Raw genomic sequence first — 18,545 nt, forward strand, 5'->3', positions numbered from 1 at the left:
TATATATATATATATATATATTGTTACAGATCGCGGTTATGATGTTATAGACCGAGCGGTGGTTTAAAACCGCGACCTAACAAAAACTCACCCGATTCACCCAGACTTTGGCCGGATCGCACCGTAGCTGCCCAATGGGGAAAAGACAAAGGCGACGAATGCAAAGAGGAAAAAGAAGGCCAAGACGAAAGACAAAAGGTTTGAAATATTACTACTGAATTTATTTACTATTTACACACAAGCAACAAAAAGCAATTCAGTTTATTTACAAGTACAAGACGCAGATGACACAGTGCAAATTTAGCTTATCTACAGACTTAACTAACCCAGGACAGCACAAACAGAACACTGACTCACGCGGGGAATTGATGATAGGAATGGCAGAAGGTGGATGGCTGGAGGGAGAGGGAGAGGTCCAAGGGGGGGTCCCGCAGCACAACCGGCGCGTTCAGCAGCCGCCGTTCCTCTTTGGCCCTGCTCCAAACCGCCGTTCAGGCCCCCTTTGGCGGTTGGGTGGTCTTGCGGCTGTGGCCTCTGTCCGCTACGTTCTCAGGACTTGTCTGGTCCAAACCCTCAACTCTTCCTTGCTTCTTTCACTCCTCACCACCGACTCCTCACCGCAACCAACAACCTTGCAACCAACTCCTCAACCAACTCTTCTCCCTCAACAACCCTTCTCTCTCTTTTGCGACCGACTCAGTCCAACCCAGAGTGCATCTCTCTCTACTCACTTCCGGTTGCGCTTTTTATAGCGCCCCCAGCGATCACGCCCCCGGCGCTTTGGACACGCCCATCGGGGGTGCTCACCTCGGCCCTGGTTGGTCGCGCGACCCTCGGGCTCCGCCCTGGATGACGACGGGCGGGCGCGCCCCTCCTCCCCTCTGACGAGGTGCGACACGCCTTTCTTCTCCGACTCAATGCCTCGTGGTTAATGGCGGCAATTGGATCGGAGGTAATTGGTAATCGAGGGCTCAGCAGTGACGAGAGGGGGAATGGAGGTTTTGGGAATGGGAATGAAGGGAATCTATCTCTTTCACTGGTGCAATGGAGTACTTTTAATTAATGGGAGACACAGCCTTATCCTAAAACACAGAATAAGAGATAACTATCAAAAGAAAAGATATATCGTGACCTACATGTATGTTTTTCTATGGACTAACTACGGGAACGCCCTTTGACCTTTATACAACCACAACGGAGGGAGGAGGGGTGATATTTTACAACAACCTTTTACAACAACCTTTTACAACATTTTACCACCACCACAAAATAAAATAAAAACACATTCTCATATTCACAACACTGCACCCTCCTCCCCTTAGGCACGTCCCGGGCCTATTACTTTTACCTTAGTGTGGCATGTAGGTGTAGTTCCCTCTACTTTTAGCCTGACCCTGAGTGCGACAGTTTTAAAACATAAATAAATGTGTCCCGCTGCTCCATTGCACCCTGCCTAACAGACTTACGCCCACAGTTAACCGAATTGCGGAATGGTCTTCAAACTACACACTGACGGTGGGAAGCATTATTTACAATTGACGCTATTTTTATTTACAAAACTAACCCAGGACCTGTAATTGTTCTTTCTGGGGGGAGACAGTCTGCTCTGCATCGACGCACCATGAAAAGCACCCAAAAACGCACCAATATACACCCAAGCACCAATCGGTGCAGTCACCACTGTTCATCAATAAAATAAATCCAACAAACCCAAACCCTGCAGGTGTTTCTTGCTCTTCGGCTCCCTCTGCTGGCTATTATTATTTCTCTTCCAGATGTTGTCATTTTCTTTGCTGGCGGCCTATTTGTATTACAATAAAATGCACCCAACGTGTCCCTTTTATTTATTTATGGCCCACCAGGCCGACTAGTGTAGTTCACCTGTGGGGCATCGGTGCCCTGTGGCCAAGGTCCGCCAGCAAGAGTTCGGGCCCTCATGGCCGGTTCCAGCAGAGGGGCCATGCCCCAACCCATGGGGTCCATAAGTGGTGCTCGGCCACAGACATGTGGTCCATAATGTGGTGCATCGATGCAGACAGCTGGTTCTGGGAATTTCGGGCGCACAATGGCCAACCCACGCACGCTCCCCTCGGCGCCCAACGGCGCTCAGGTCCTCATGTGGGAGACAAAAGGGGGGACAAGACAGATGAGCGAGGGGTAAGGTCTCAAGGGTACACATCAAAAAGGCAATGCAAGGCGAAATGCGTACGGAGGGCGAAGTGAGAAAGCTCGTCCCTACCGTACGTCACCCCCCTGTTACCTAGCCCACCCTTGCCCTTACCCCCTATGTACAAAACCTACACATTACCAATTCGTCACTACTGTCACGTCTTCCCCATATTTCCTCTATACCAAATTCGTCACCACAATCCCTCTATCCAAAATTTGCCATCACCAAATTCATCATCAATCCTCATAAGGAGGCAGAGATGGAACATCAAAGCACAATGTCACACCCACGTCATGATGCGTCTCACAATCCAAACATTTGCATCATAAAAATAATTAAACCATGGCATGGTGTGGAGTACCTGTCACCTCAGGTGAGTGGATGCAGATGGTGCGAGGAGACTTCATCCTAACTACTTTCTCTAAATGACTTTAACCCACTTTACACTACCCGGGGTCTTTCCCTGCCAATCCATTGGCCACTTACACTATGGGTTCTAAAAACCAATTCCCATTGGCCAAACTGTGGTGCTTCTCAATTTGGGGTCTCACTCCCCCGATTCATCTCCCGGTGCTCTAGCACAATTTCTGGGCTGCGACGTGTACCTCTCCCAGTGGGTCTACCCACCTGCACACCTCCACCACTGCAGTTGCCACCCGAGCTTACCTAGCTCCTCACCCTAACCTATCTAACTGGGGCAGGCCCCTCCTGGCTCTGTCACCCCACTCGGTGCCCTCTGGCACTGGGCTACCCGGGTCCGTCCTCCGGATCCTCGGGCCCCATCCACAACAACTACTACCGGCTCCCAGAGCCCACCTGCGGCCTCACCTGGCCGACATCCTCACAGTGGTGGAGCGCCCAACCAACTACACACACTAACAGGCTACACGCCCAGCCATTTCCACAACACCAACGCACCCATCCACATACCATTCTGTCACCCGCACCACAGATGCCAATATCCAACTACAATTTACCTGTACCCTCTACCTAACACTTACACTACCCGCCCCGGGTATCCGTGATGGGGGTCCACTCTTCCCCCATTCACACCTTTGCACCATCCACTCCACTCCACAATTTCCACCATTCTCACTCCACTACCATCCATTCCACTACTCCATACCATTTATTCCATACAACCACATACACCTGTTGTTGCACACCTGTGCAATCCTACCTGGTGCCACCTGCACCCTCCTCCTCTTCCTGGACCAGTTGGTCAACACAACACACAATCACCACTACTCCCTCATACACTGCTCCACACACCTGTTCAGTTGCACACCTGTGCAATCACACCTGTCCAATTCTCACCTGTTCAATCCTCACACACACGGCATCATCTCAGCTAACTACTCCCTTCTGAAACTTGCGCTTCCCAGTCGTCCCTTTAAACTATTGCGCTCCCACGTCATTATCATCCACACTAATCTACCTGCGTCCCCACTACAGGTATCAGTCACTAACTAACCTTAACGTTACCTAATGTCAATCTCTTCTAGATCCCTACAATATAACCTAACCCACCCGGGCTAGTTTTCCACTGCCATACACCCCCTAAGCTAGTGCTCCTTTGCCCCCACTGTGAGGGATGGTGGATTTGCCATCCCACCACATCGGGGGTCTCTCTATCAATTTGGCACACCAAATTCCAACCAATTCAAAAATTTTCCATTTACTGCCAATTCTACCCACTATTATTAATTTCGTATCAAATCACTACCATCATCATCCGTCTACTTATTACATCCTCTCGGTGCGCCATGACATCATTAAACTCGGTTTCGCAAAGCCGAGCAATGAATTCGGGTGGTTTGGTTGCCTGCAGGTTGAATCCGTCCGGCTTTCGGTTCAAGGGAGGTGGTTTGGTTGGACCGAGATTCCACGCACCATCTCGGCGCGGCACCTTGCGGTCCCGGGCCCGATGGCTCCATCTCCCCCGGTCGGAACCCCGTCCCCACGAGGGGGCACCGTTCCGCTTCCTCCCACTCGCCCTCGAACCGGACCGGTCGCCTCGCCCGACAAAGCCCGGACTCGACCGTGTGGGGCGGGGCCAAGCCCGAATCGGCAACGACGCTTCGAAGAGAAACGACGCAGCTTCGATCGACGCCGGGCCTCGCACCCAACCAAGCACCCCTCGCACCGAGTGCTCGCATCGGCTATCCGTCGCTCTAACCACTAAACCGGTTACCATCGATGCTTCACTTGCATGCTTACAAGCATACGCTACCCCTTTCACCCTCACAAAACCTGGCGTTCCAACGCCGTCCGTACATTCCACCAACGCTCTCTCTGTTACACACCACACCTCTTGCGCACACTTCGGTCCACACCTCTCCTCCGTTACACTCACCATGGGCGTGCACTCCGTATTGCTCTCACTCCCTGTGTCACACCCCGTACACACCGACGTGCATTCGCGCTCGCACTCGGTTTCACTCCCACACTTTATAACACACCCACTCGCCGACGCACACTTTTTTCTCCCACGCGTGCCATTTCCACTCACACGGGACCCTTCACCAACGCCCGGATGCTTCCTCGATCCCAAGCGCGCGAAAATTCTTTTGTCGCTAAACATCCTCCTGCAAAATCTACCCGCACAATATACAGCACGACTCACCTGGGGGATCCTTTTCTCCACGCGAACCTGCAAACTTCCATTCGGGTTAGCGAGTACAGCATCAGGATGTGCATTTAGACTTTGAGCAATTTCCATTCCTTCCTCCGATTGTTGCTCTTTTAACTTTAAGTCCCCGGTCTCTCCAATTTCAACTATACCCATAATTTCTTTGTTCACCTCGACGACCGTTGGCTTTAATAAAATTCCCTCTACCTCATCGGTCGCCGGCTTTTTCAAACCCCGTGTCGCGATTTCTACCCCCGTCATTGTACCCGTGCTTTCCTCCGCTTCGCTCAACCAGCGCTTTTCGACCCGCTTTACCTCCTCGTGCACCCGTGGGACCTGCTCGCCCAACTTGCGGTCTCTGTCCCTCTGCTCCATTCTCTCCATATTGGCCTTCACTCCGTTCGTTATTTCTTCAATTTGGTTTCCCAATCGCTCACTAAGGGCTTCCATTTCAGCCATAAATAATTGCATGTCTTCCACCGTTGGTACAAAGGGCGCGGCAAAATTTGGTGCCGCTACACCCACATGCGTGAGGACGCCATTTTGTGCACCTGATACACCCTCAACCACACCTTCTTTACTCTCCTCCACCATTTTTTTTTTTAAGTCCTGGGTCGATTCTACCCCGTCTATCTCTCCCACCGGCATCCCGTCGCCTTGAACAGCCATGGCGCGATTTCAAAATTCGGGTTTTGCTTAAAAAAAAAACCAAATTTCGGCAGCTCGTAATTTTGACCAAAATTTTTTTTTAGATGTTTTAAAAATTTGGTTCGGGACCCGAATTCCACTCCCAGACACCAATTGTTACAGATCGCGGTTATGATGTTATAGACCGAGCGGTGGTTTAAAACCGCGACCTAACAAAAACTCACCCGATTCACCCAGACTTTGGCCGGATCGCACCGTAGCTGCCCAATGGGGAAAAGACAAAGGCGACGAATGCAAAGAGGAAAAAGAAGGCCAAGACGAAAGACAAAAGGTTTGAAATATTACTACTGAATTTATTTACTATTTACACACAAGCAACAAAAAGCAATTCAGTTTATTTACAAGTACAAGACGCAGATGACACAGTGCAAATTTAGCTTATCTACAGACTTAACTAACCCAGGACAGCACAAACAGAACACTGACTCACGCGGGGAATTGATGATAGGAATGGCAGAAGGTGGATGGCTGGAGGGAGAGGGAGAGGTCCAAGGGGGGGTCCCGCAGCACAACCGGCGCGTTCAGCAGCCGCCGTTCCTCTTTGGCCCTGCTCCAAACCGCCGTTCAGGCCCCCTTTGGCGGTTGGGTGGTCTTGCGGCTGTGGCCTCTGTCCGCTACGTTCTCAGGACTTGTCTGGTCCAAACCCTCAACTCTTCCTTGCTTCTTTCACTCCTCACCACCGACTCCTCACCGCAACCAACAACCTTGCAACCAACTCCTCAACCAACTCTTCTCCCTCAACAACCCTTCTCTCTCTTTTGCGACCGACTCAGTCCAACCCAGAGTGCATCTCTCTCTACTCACTTCCGGTTGCGCTTTTTATAGCGCCCCCAGCGATCACGCCCCCGGCGCTTTGGACACGCCCATCGGGGGTGCTCACCTCGGCCCTGGTTGGTCGCGCGACCCTCGGGCTCCGCCCTGGATGACGACGGGCGGGCGCGCCCCTCCTCCCCTCTGACGAGGTGCGACACGCCTTTCTTCTCCGACTCAATGCCTCGTGGTTAATGGCGGCAATTGGATCGGAGGTAATTGGTAATCGAGGGCTCAGCAGTGACGAGAGGGGGAATGGAGGTTTTGGGAATGGGAATGAAGGGAATCTATCTCTTTCACTGGTGCAATGGAGTACTTTTAATTAATGGGAGACACAGCCTTATCCTAAAACACAGAATAAGAGATAACTATCAAAAGAAAAGATATATCGTGACCTACATGTATGTTTTTCTATGGACTAACTACGGGAACGCCCTTTGACCTTTATACAACCACAACGGAGGGAGGAGGGGTGATATTTTACAACAACCTTTTACAACAACCTTTTACAACATTTTACCACCACCACAAAATAAAATAAAAACACATTCTCATATTCACAACAATATATATATATATATATATATATATATATATATATATATATATATATATATATATATATATATATTGTTACGGTTCGCGGTTAAGGATGTTATATTTGCCGAGCGGAGGCCCCGCGACCTAACAGTTTCCCCGATTCACCCAAACGTTGGCCCGATCGCGCCACAGCTATTCAATGTGGAAAACTCTAAAACGACCGAACTCTAAAACGACCGAAAGAATGAAGAAGAAGAAGACGTACAGAAGAGTAACGGGATTTATTATTTACACACACAAGCAAAAAGGAGCAGTCACGGTTATGTACAGGGACATGAAAAAGCAGGTGACACAGTGAAAATTACTAGCTTATACAGACTTAATTGACTACCCAGGACAGAACAAACAGAAACGGACTCACACGGGGAATTGCAGAGTGGATTGGCTGGAAGGAGAGGGAGGTCCAACGGGTCCGGCAGCACGATCGGCTCGTTAGGCAGCCGCCGTCCCTTCGCGGCCCTGCTCAAAACCGCCGTCCAGGCCCCAAACGGCTGTCGAGTGTTGTTGCTGCTGTGGACGCTGCTGCTGCTGCTGCTGTGGACGCTGCTGCTGCTGCTGCTGTGGACGCTGCTGCTGGCTAGCAAGGCGACGAATCGCAGGCTTTGTGCTTCCCTGGATGATCTCCTTTCTCTCTCTTGGACCTCACAACCCAGCTCTCTCTTTTGCACCTCACCACGCAGCTCAGCCTTGGACCTCACAACTCAGCTCTTGTCATAGCTCATCTCTCATCTCTCATCTCCCTGGGGAACGCGGGTTATATAGGCCCCGCCCCTCAACCTTCGCGAACCTCCTTGATGTTTCTCTCCACACCCTCTCCAAGTCCAACCCCTTGTTCATGATTGGTTGAGTGGGGCTGACTCACTCCTCCCCTCTATGAGGAGGTGGGGACCGGCCTTTCTTCCCAAACCCTGCCTCGTGGTCAATGGCGGCAATTGTTGGTAGGCAATGCGAATGGCAATTGACGAAAGGGGAAATGGAGGTTTTTGGGAATGGGAATGAAGGGAGTCTATCTTTTCCACTTGGTGCAATGGAGTGTCATGTTAATGGACGACAAAGCCTTAATCTAAAACACATAATAAAGATATAAGCTACTGAACAAGGGTTTTATCGTGTCCTTCAATGTGTGCTTTATGGAATTAACTACCGGGACGCCCTTTTAACCTTTACACAACACTGGAGGCAGGAGGGGCCAGAATCAACCAATGTTACACAGCAATTTACCACAATTCAACACAATAAAAAAAAATACAATCCTCATATCCGCAACAATATGTATGTATGTATGTATGTATGTATGTATGTACTAGCTTGGTTAGGCGAGCTACGCTCGCCTCACCAAGCGTCGTTACTAAGGAACGGCCTTATTTTAGCTGAGCATAATGACTGTACCTGAGTTGCTGCGTTGTCATGATTTACACCAATCATAATACAAACAATTATTTTGTACAAATTTATTTGTTGTGTTTGTGATATTACATTTTTATAAGCAATTTAGGTTGAAGATTTAGGTTGAAAAAATATATAAAATTCAAAAAAGAACCCCTCAGCACATACATAAGGGAGGGGTAGGTGCATACTGGAAGTTTGGGAGGATTACACCTCACCACCACGTAATTCAAAACACCTCACCCCCATGTAATTTAAAATACCTCACCCCCAGTCCCCACGTAATTTAAAACACCTCACCCCACCTAATTTAAAACACATCACCACCAAGTAATTTAAAACACCTCACCCCCACGTAATTTAAAACACCTCACCCCCACCAAATTTAAAACACATCACCACCATGTAATCCAAAACACATCACCCCCATCTAATTCAAAACACCTTACCACCATGTAAATCAAACACCTCACTACCACGTCATTTAAAAAACCTCACCACCAAGTAATTCAAAATACCTCACCACCAAGTAATTCAAAACACCTCACCATCACATAATTCAAAACACCTCATCACCACGTGATTTAGTAACACCTCACCACCACGTCATTTAAAAACACCTCACCACCACATAATTCAAAAGACCTCATCACCACGTGGTTCAAAACCACCACCACGTTATTCAAAACACTTCACAACCCCGGAAACAAAAGTTTCAGGGTGTAGTTCAGTGACAACAGACACTGCCCAGATATGTAGATATATAGATAACTGTACCTGAGTTGCTGTTTTGTCATGGTTTACACCAATCATAATTCAAACAATCATAATGCACAAATGTATCTGTAATATACGTGATATTACATTTTAAAAACAATCGAAGTTGAAAAAAAAAAAAATTTCCCCAAAAAAGTCCCCCCCCCCCCAAAAAAAATAATTGGAAAATTCTTCAAAAATAATACCCTTAGGACATACCGACGGGAGAGGTAGGTGCATACCCGAAGTTTGGTACGATTTCACAAAAGTTTGAGGGAGTAGTTCAGTGACAAGACAACACAAGACAGACACCGCACAGATATATATATATATATATATATACAGTATATATATATATATATATATATATATATATATATATATATATATATATATATATATATATATATATATATATATATATATATATATATATATATATATATATATATATATATATATATATATATATATATATATATATATATTGTTATGGATCCGGGGGACGGCACTCCCCTTACCGAGGGGCGTTTAATCCCCTCGTCTTTTTAAGCTGGCCGTCCGACCGGTCCTGGTACCTGTAACGCTCTTCTGCGGGGTGGGACTGATCAGGGTTATTGGTCCAGGGTTTATCCCGAATACCTTTTTCAGTCCCTCCGCAGAACAGGGAGACAAGTACCGCTCGAATCCCGGACAAGATGGTATTTGCCGAGCGGTTTTGCAATCCGAGCCGTTAGCAATGGACTAAACCCGATTATAAAGCGGTTCTGCCGAAATCGTGCCACAGATATTCAATAGGGAAAACACGAAGACGATCGGACGAGAATGAAAACCAAAGAATAAGAAATAACAAACATTTATGAATTATTTACAAAACCAAAGAAACCAAAGGAGAAAGGAACGAAAGTAATTTACAGTGAAGAGGAAGAAGACACAGCGCAAATCCTTATACAAGCTTAATTATGGAACCCCAGACAACACAGACAGCACAAACTCACGTACACGAATGGGGAATTGCAGGCAGGAATGAATGGCTGGAAGGAGAAGGTTCAGGTCCGTGCAGAACGACAGGGCTGGAAGCGAGCAGCCGCCGACTCCCCGCACTCGGGTTCACACGGCAGGGCTGCTCGAAACAGCGTGTCAGCGCTTCACGCAGCAGAGGCTGTTTGAAGCAGCGTCTCGTAGCTTCACGCAGCAGGGGCGACTCTCTTGAACCTTCTTTGTCCAACTCCAAAAACCTTGCGCGTCTCTCTGGTGGGGGCCTCGCCCCCAGGGTTTTATAACCACGCCCGTGGAACTTTCTTGAACCTGCCAGATCTTTCTTACCACGCCCTCTCAAGCCATGCCCACGGAGCCCTGGTTGGTCGGCAAGGGCTCGCTGACTCCACCTCTTCGTGACGAGGTGGGGCCACGCCCGTGCTGTGGCGGCTCCGCCCACCTTCTTCTCCGATCCTGGCCTCGTGGGCAATGGAGGTTTGGTGGTGAAGAAAACAGCCCAATGCAACAGCGGCGAAAGCCGCCGAAAACAGCCCAGATGTCACTGGCACTTGGCAGAGGCGATTGGGGAAAATTGAAAGGGGAACTATCTTATTTGTTTGATGCAACGTAGAGTCACTATTGGAAACACAGCCTTACCTGAAACACATACTAATGATATAACTACGAAAAGGGCCTATGATTCGCTACGTGTTGCAATGTGGACTAACTCGGGTGCAATTATTTCAATTAACAGCCAATTAAGGGGAAATGTACACAGTGGTTATTTATAAGGGAATTTACTACTAAATTTACATGTGAAGGTTCTAAAAACCGCAACAATATATATATATATATATACATATATATATATATATATATATACATATATACATATATACATATACACATATACACATATACACATATACACATATACACATATACACATCTACACATATACACATATACATATATACACATCTACACATATACACATATACACATCTACACATATACACATATACACATATACACATATACACATATACATATATACATATATACATATATACATATATACATATATACATATATACATATATACATATATATATATATATATATATATATATATATATATATATATATATATATCTATATATATATATCAGTCACTATGCGACCTTCATATCATCAGTGGAGAACCGCCAGCAAGGTGTCCCATACAGCTGATGCTGCACCTTGCTGGGAGCGATAAGCACCGCCTGCCACGCGGCAACGTTATCTCCGGTATCCACTCATCATATGGAGTCGACCTGGTTGCGGTTGGGAGTTACTAATAATGGTATCTGTAATCTGGTTCTCCAACCTAATGAGCGGACCACATGACGTCATCGCCATGCACGTCCGCCTTGCCTGCAAAGTTCCAGAGGAACCATCTAGCAGTGCGTCATTACGGATTATAAATACAGATACTGTCACAAGTGCATGCAAAACTCACAGTTACCGACCTGGTTTCGCCCTTGTTGGGGCTTCATCAGGGCAACGCAGTGAGGCTTTCCATACACTTGTAACTCTGTGACCCTTTCGGTTTTTATATCAGTCACTATGCGACCTTCATATCATCAGTGGAGAACCGCCAGCAAGGTGTCCCATACAGCTGCTGCTGCACCTTGCTGGGAGCGATAAGCACCGCCTGCCACGCGGCAACGTTATCTCCGGTATCCACTCATCATATGGAGTCGACCTGGTTGCGGTTGGGAGTTACTAATAATGGTATCTGTAATCTGGTTCTCCAACCTAATGAGCGGACAACATGACGTCATCGCCATGCACGTCCGCCTTGCCTCGGTAACTGTGAGTTTTGCATGCACTTGTGACAGTATCTGTATTTATAATCCGTAATGACGCACTGCTAGATGGTTCCTCTGGAACTTTGCAGGCAAGGCGGACGTGCATGGTGATGACGTCATGTTGTCCACTCATTAGGTTGGAGAACCAGATTACAGATACCATTATATATATATATATATATATATATATATATATATATATATATATATATATATATATATATATATATATATATATATATATATATATCAGGAATGATGAGTCAGGTGTGTGTGTGTGTGTGTCAGAGCGGGGTTAGGGGTCAGGATGCAGGGATGGTCTGGGTTGAGGAGTTAGAAGTCAAGGGGACTGCGACTGGGAGAAAAGGGGGAATGATTGGGAAGTGAATAAGAAGTGAAATAATGACATTGGATAAATAAACCAATTTACTTTAAAAAGTAATAAAAATAATATTTAAAATAAAAATTTAAAGATAATATCCATATAATTAAAATTCAATGTCTGTAGGTGAGTTTTGCATTTTCTCCCAAACCACTGGTCAGGCAAAGTTGAAAATGGTAACATATTAATTACCAATGCCCAGGCTGTGCAGGGTCAATGGTGTTGGTTCATACATTGAACAAGTGTTCACAGAAGCTCTCATGCAGTCTTCTCCTGGTTTCACCGATGTAGATCTCCTTACATAGGATGCACGTGATTCCATATATGACATTTGCGAAGGGCTAGACAAAGTGGTCCATGACTTTGATAATGCTTTAGGGTACTGAGATGAAAAGGTAGGTGTTACAGTACTCCCTGAACACTTAAACATACTTGGTGGGAGGTCAGAGGGTAGTGGGTCTTTAACCAGGGAATTTCATAAATTTCTGTCCCACTTCAAAGACATGAGGCAGTTATGGGAAAATGAAAGTGGTTTCAGGACTTCTTTGTAAAAGATTGAATTTCCTCTTAAATCTTTTTCTTCTAGTTTTTGTTGGACAAAATTTTTTATTTTATTTAAAAATTCTTTTTATTCTTTCTGTGAAATAAATGGTCATGAAATGTTGGACATATGATGTATTGATCGGAATGTTCCTGCAATGTGCATTTATTTAATCCAATGAGATTTTGCAGATGCATGATGGTCGATAGACTTGTATTCTTCTGTCGTTGGTTGCTATCTCCATTTGCGGGTTTCAGAAAGTGGGAGGAAATTCTCCCAGAACTCAACATCTTTACCTCCTTTTTCAGTAAAGGATTTTCTCCTTTACCGTTAATCCCCCTTGCTTCATGCGCAGAATACACTTTGCAGTGGAGGATGATTTCCTTCTCCTCTCAGCTCCAGCTCTGTTCATTTATAGTTCTCCGCTTCATCTGAAACCTAGAGTTGTTGGTTGTAGAACAGGAGACACCTTTTTAGCTTTTAGCTTTGGTGTTGAGCTTAGGCTGCGATCCCCTTCCTCACTGGAGAAGGTGCAGTCGTTATCCTTTTCAGTACCCATTTCGGCTGCTCGGTGTAGCCGCACAGACTTCGGCCTCAGCCCACAAGGGGTCTGTGTCCCATTGACTGATTGTCATTGTTTGGTATATTCTTGTTCCAGCCAGCCGTTTTGCTTTCACTAAGAGCGTAGATCCTCGGCTGCCTCCAATATATACTTTTCAACAATAGACATTTACAAAGGGAGTAATAAAACAAGCTTGAGAAATACATTATTAATTATAAATTAATTTATCTGTTTGCAAATACGTTTCATGACACATATGCTGAATGACAGCCATGAATTTGGAAGCTACACCTTGATAAACTCAGTAGCTTAATATTGTTTTGGCCTGGGCTTTGTTATGAGCACAGAAGGCGGATTGCATCCTCTGGACTTGTGTTTTTTCTTTCATATTTTGTGGTAATAGCCATTATCATTTCTGCATTAAATATTATCTCTTTGTTCTTCTATTCTCCTATTTGTGTTTAGGTGAAATTCACAAGCACCACAAAACTGTCAGAGGTTGGTGTACTCGAGGAAGCACGTCAAGAGGAAGAAGAAAACTTCTTCAAGCGGCTTAGCAAATGGAGAGTCAGTCGTAGGCATCCCTCAAAGGTGGCTCATCAAGAGGAGAAAGACAGTAAGTCACCATAATTTCAACAACCAATTACATATGATGTCACTGAGAGAATCGTGAAATTAGCACTTGAAAACTGATCTAGTAATGAACTTTGGATCAGAAACGGATTAAACTTATATAATTTCAGAACTAAGCAAATGTACTTGAAGTGGACATTAACGTTGCAACATGTATGTACACCAGTTGAGCAGATGCTGGAGGAACACCTTGCCCAGGAGGGGGAACGCCGCCGCAGTCTCGTGAACTTGTCAGCCCTTCGCCTTGGAATGAAGCGTCTGCAGTTTCTGTTCAATTGCTGCAGTCCCGGCACCGTTCCCGATGCCTCCATATTGGCTGCCACTCTTGATCTGGTCAGGTCACTCACTCACTGTTCATGATGTTTGAGCAAACCCAGCCACACCGAGCAATTTCAATGCCATTATTTTAACCACTGGCTTTTCGATGAATGGAAATGGGAGTATAAAACAGATGAGTCCGATTACTGATAAATCATGAATTTTCACTTTTTTACCTTAAAACTCGATTATAAAATTATTGTTATTATAAAATTGTCAATTATAAAATTATAAAATCAATTATAAAATTGCATATTTATAATTTTATATAATTTTATTGACATATAAGTCAATTATAAAATTGCATATTTGTGAAAGTTCATTTATCTTCCTCTTATATGCCATGACAATAGCATTGAGGCATCGTTTCATGTGAATGGTTATTAAAACATGTTGGCTGTCGAGCAATGTTGGCTGTCGAGCAAATTTGCGCTGATCTTTGAAAGTTCAGCACTGATAGAAATTACTACACCTGATAATTACCAATTAAAACTGCTAGAGTCTTCCTTATTATTCTTCCACTCCATCCCCTGCACCCCTGCGCCCCCCCCCCCCCCCCCCCCGCGCTTTCAGTTTCCAGTTAAAGCCCGAAAACGTTTAAAACCAAGGTTCCCGCAACCGTTGGTCTGATTGGCACGAAGTTTTCAACAAGTTATTGGCTGGACCTGTAGAATTTTTTTACGGCTAATTATGACGTCACAGGAGATGTGGTATGGGTGCCATCTTGTAAAAAAAAAACTTCACCTTCACCCCTCTATATCTCCGAAACGGCTCAATGAAGAAAATACAATCATGGCTCATTCTAAAGAATTTTGCATTGGGACCAAAAAAATATGTTCATCTAGGATATCATAAATGCTAATGTCATGAAGTTAGAATTCAGCAAATAGAACCCACTAATATGATTTGTATTTGCATGACCGTAGCAAAAAAAAATTTAGGTTAAAATTTTTTGACGCCATAGCTCACGTGGTAGGGCCGCCATATTGTTTTTCGTGAAAAATAAAAAAAAACCCTTTTTTCCCGAAACGGCTGAATAGATCGAGCCCAAACTTTGCATGCATGATCGCATATCCATACCAAACAAAATGTTCAGCCACCATGACATCATAGATCACATGGTTTAGGAGTTATGACGTTTTGAAGTATAAACTTTAAAACCTATCTCCTCCCTCATTTTTGAAAACATCGATGGGAAACTTCAGAAATCTGTTCCCCATGTCTGTAAGCTCAAATGGTTTTTTGGAATTTGCATCAAGTCACATGGGTTTGCAGCAATAAATAATTGAACGAAAATATCAAAAACCTTCCATCTCTTGAACTGCTGCATTGATTGACGTGAAACTTTGTAATATAGTAGAAGTGATGAAGGGGAACAAGTGTATAAAATTTCAACATGATTGGTGGTACAGTCTGGAAGCTAGATGTTGTTAATGTTTGTGTAAAGAAGAAGAAACTCTACATTTTATCTTCTCCAGCCATGTGACTTTTCAGTGTATCTTTAATTATGATCAAAGCGGGGTTGCATTAAAGTGGGGTTGCATTAAAGCGGGGTTGCATTAAAGCGGGATTGCATCAAAGCGGGGTTGTAACAAAGCGGGATTGTATCAAAGCGTGTCCAATGAAAGCGGATTGTAACAAAGTGGGGTTGCATCAAAGCGGGATTGCATCAAAGCGGGGTTGCATCAAAGTGGGATTGCATCAAAGCGGGATTGTATCAAAGCGGGATTGCATCAAAGCGGGATTGCATCAAAGCGGGGTTGCATCAAAGCGGGGTTGCATCAAAGCGGGATTGCATCAAAGCGGGGTTGCATCAAAGCGGGGTTGCATCAAAGCGGGATTGCATCAAAGCGGGATTGCATCAAAGCGGGATTGCATCAAAGCGGGATTGCATCAAAGCGGGGTTGCATCAAAGTGGGGTTGCATCAAAGCGGGATTGCATCAAAGCGGGATTGCATCAAAGCGGGATTGTATCAAAGCGGGATTGTATCAAAGCGTGTCCAATGAAAGCGGGATTGTAACAAAGCGGGGTTGCATTAAAGCGGGATTGCATCAAAGCGGGGTTGTAACAAAGCGGGATTGTATCAAAGCGTGTCCAATGAAAGCGGGATTGTAACAAAGTGGGGTTGCATCAAAGCATGTCCAATGAAAGTGGGGTTGTATCAAAGCGTGTCCAATGAAAGTGGGGTTGTATCAAAGCGGGAAGGCGGAGGAAACCGGTCATCACTGCCAGCAGTTATAAAGTGGAAGTTATAGTTATCTTTGTTTTCTATTTATCTTTTTATCCAGGAGTACACGATTTGACATAAGATATAACCTCGGTGAATTTATCTAATTTTTCCTGCATCCTGATTTTCCTTAAGGAAAAAAAAAAAAGACCATTGAGTTTGTTCCTTTCTGACCAAAATAAACTGAGCTTATTTTTGAATCATTTAAGGTGTGATAGCATTCTACCTATTGCCCTCAAAGTTTGTGTACCTGAGCTGGCTTTAGCACTGATGAAGGAAACAGATCGATTGGATGGATAACCTAGAAATGATACCTGTCTAGAAATGGGATAGCAAAACCAATCCAATGCCATCTTGGCAGTCTTTTCCCCCATTGCCTTTAGAGTTATAGAGTTCATAGTTAGTGATTATTATGTTGATCATAATGAACCGTTTGGATTACGTTAACATTACTCCACAATCCATCCACTTGGGAATCTTACTCAGACATGATCTGATGCACTTGACAGTCATGACAGACATGAAGCTAGAATTGTCACTTTAGATATTTCACTAGTTTTTAATGCTGTATGACAATTGTCTTCTTTTCAAACTCGACCATCAGTTGGTGTACTACTTGATTACCGAGTTCCTGTCAACTTGTAAGCAAACTGTAATCTTATCTGTGTATATATATATATATATATATATATATATATATATATATATATATATAGATAGATATATATATATATATATATATATATATATATATATATATATATATATATATATATATATTATCTATATATATATACATATAATTGCGTTAATGGGTAAGTTATGGGTAATGGGTAATGGGTAACGTTAATGGGTAACGTTATGGGTAAGTTTTGTATACGTTAAGAGCACGCTGAAGCACGCTGGCATACGTCGTAGTACGCCGAGCTCGTCGACAAATTTTGTGCATGCACAAAATTTGTCGACGTATGCCAGCGTATGACTCACACCAGCACTCAATTTTGATACGTCGGCATACGCTGGCTAAATCGTCAAGGTGTGACAGCGGCTTTAGGTCGACCTCATACAGATTCAATAAGGTAGTTGACACTCCTCCTATGTTTTTCATGATAGGAAGCACCTGTGCTTCCACGGGCTGCACTTTACCTTGAATGTGCACGCTTTGTGCACCGGTGTAACCGTGGGGCTTGGCCGGAATGGATGAAGGGCCATTTCCTACCAGTGCCACGCCGTGGCCTCTCCCGTGGTCGTTCACCAGTTCCTGGCACACGAAGAAACCAGCGATTGCAGTGGAATGCTGCACGCCTCTTCTATCAGTGGGGAGAGGTGACAATTGTTTCTTTCACTCAATTTTCCACTCGTATGTATCCATCTTCCCCTGTACATAGCCAATGAGTAATGCCTGGCTTGATGTGCACCAGTATGCTGAGTTCCATGACCTATGAAATGTAATGATTCTTAATCTCTTGACTTTTGCTCACACAGCATCACAGCTCAGCTCAATGTAGCTGGTGCTCAACAAAAGCAAAAGCAAATTCAGGATTACAAAACAGCTGAAATGGTTGTCGAAGTCCATAGAAAGAGAGTAAATTTACAGGACTAGTACACCGACCCACTATGGGAGCGGCAGGGGGTCATGTTATTGTCGCCAATTATTATTACTATTACTTATGTTACATCAGGTCATTGAATGATCAGACTGTGCCTCGCCATTCTAAATTCTCGATAATGAATAAAATTTACTTCCGTAAGGGTGTCGGAGGGGGGTGGGGAGGTGGGGGGGGAAGGGAAGGGTTGGGGAAGGGGGCAGGGGCAATATCGCAAGTCACAAACTTCTTGGGGAGTGGGGATATTGTTTCATAATATTAATATTATGCTATTATCATCAGTGTTGTTACTTTTCTAATGAGAATCAGCTTTGGAAAAAAACCACAAAAAACACCTTGGAGGAACTCCATGGAAGTGGTAGGAATGGTCCGTGTTAACCG

At 44.8% G+C, this 18,545-nt stretch overlaps 1 protein-coding gene across 1 annotated transcript in view; it reads left to right on the plus strand.

Annotated features, from left to right (window-relative positions):
• UNC80 (unc-80 subunit of NALCN channel complex) overlaps positions 1-18,545 on the plus strand; it is a 502,852-nt gene that overhangs the window by 150,789 nt on the left and 333,518 nt on the right. Inside the window, exons 22-24 of the mRNA XM_078779534.1 lie at positions 13,844-13,994; positions 14,178-14,344; positions 17,671-17,883. Of these exons, the coding sequence (XP_078635660.1) occupies positions 13,844-13,994; positions 14,178-14,344; positions 17,671-17,883 (531 nt within the window). The remainder of the gene's footprint in view (positions 1-13,843; positions 13,995-14,177; positions 14,345-17,670; positions 17,884-18,545) is intronic.

Source organism: Myxine glutinosa, chromosome 1, assembly GCF_964187855.1.
Source record: "Myxine glutinosa chromosome 1, kmMyxGlut1.1, whole genome shotgun sequence".
NCBI lineage: Eukaryota > Metazoa > Chordata > Myxini > Myxiniformes > Myxinidae > Myxine > Myxine glutinosa.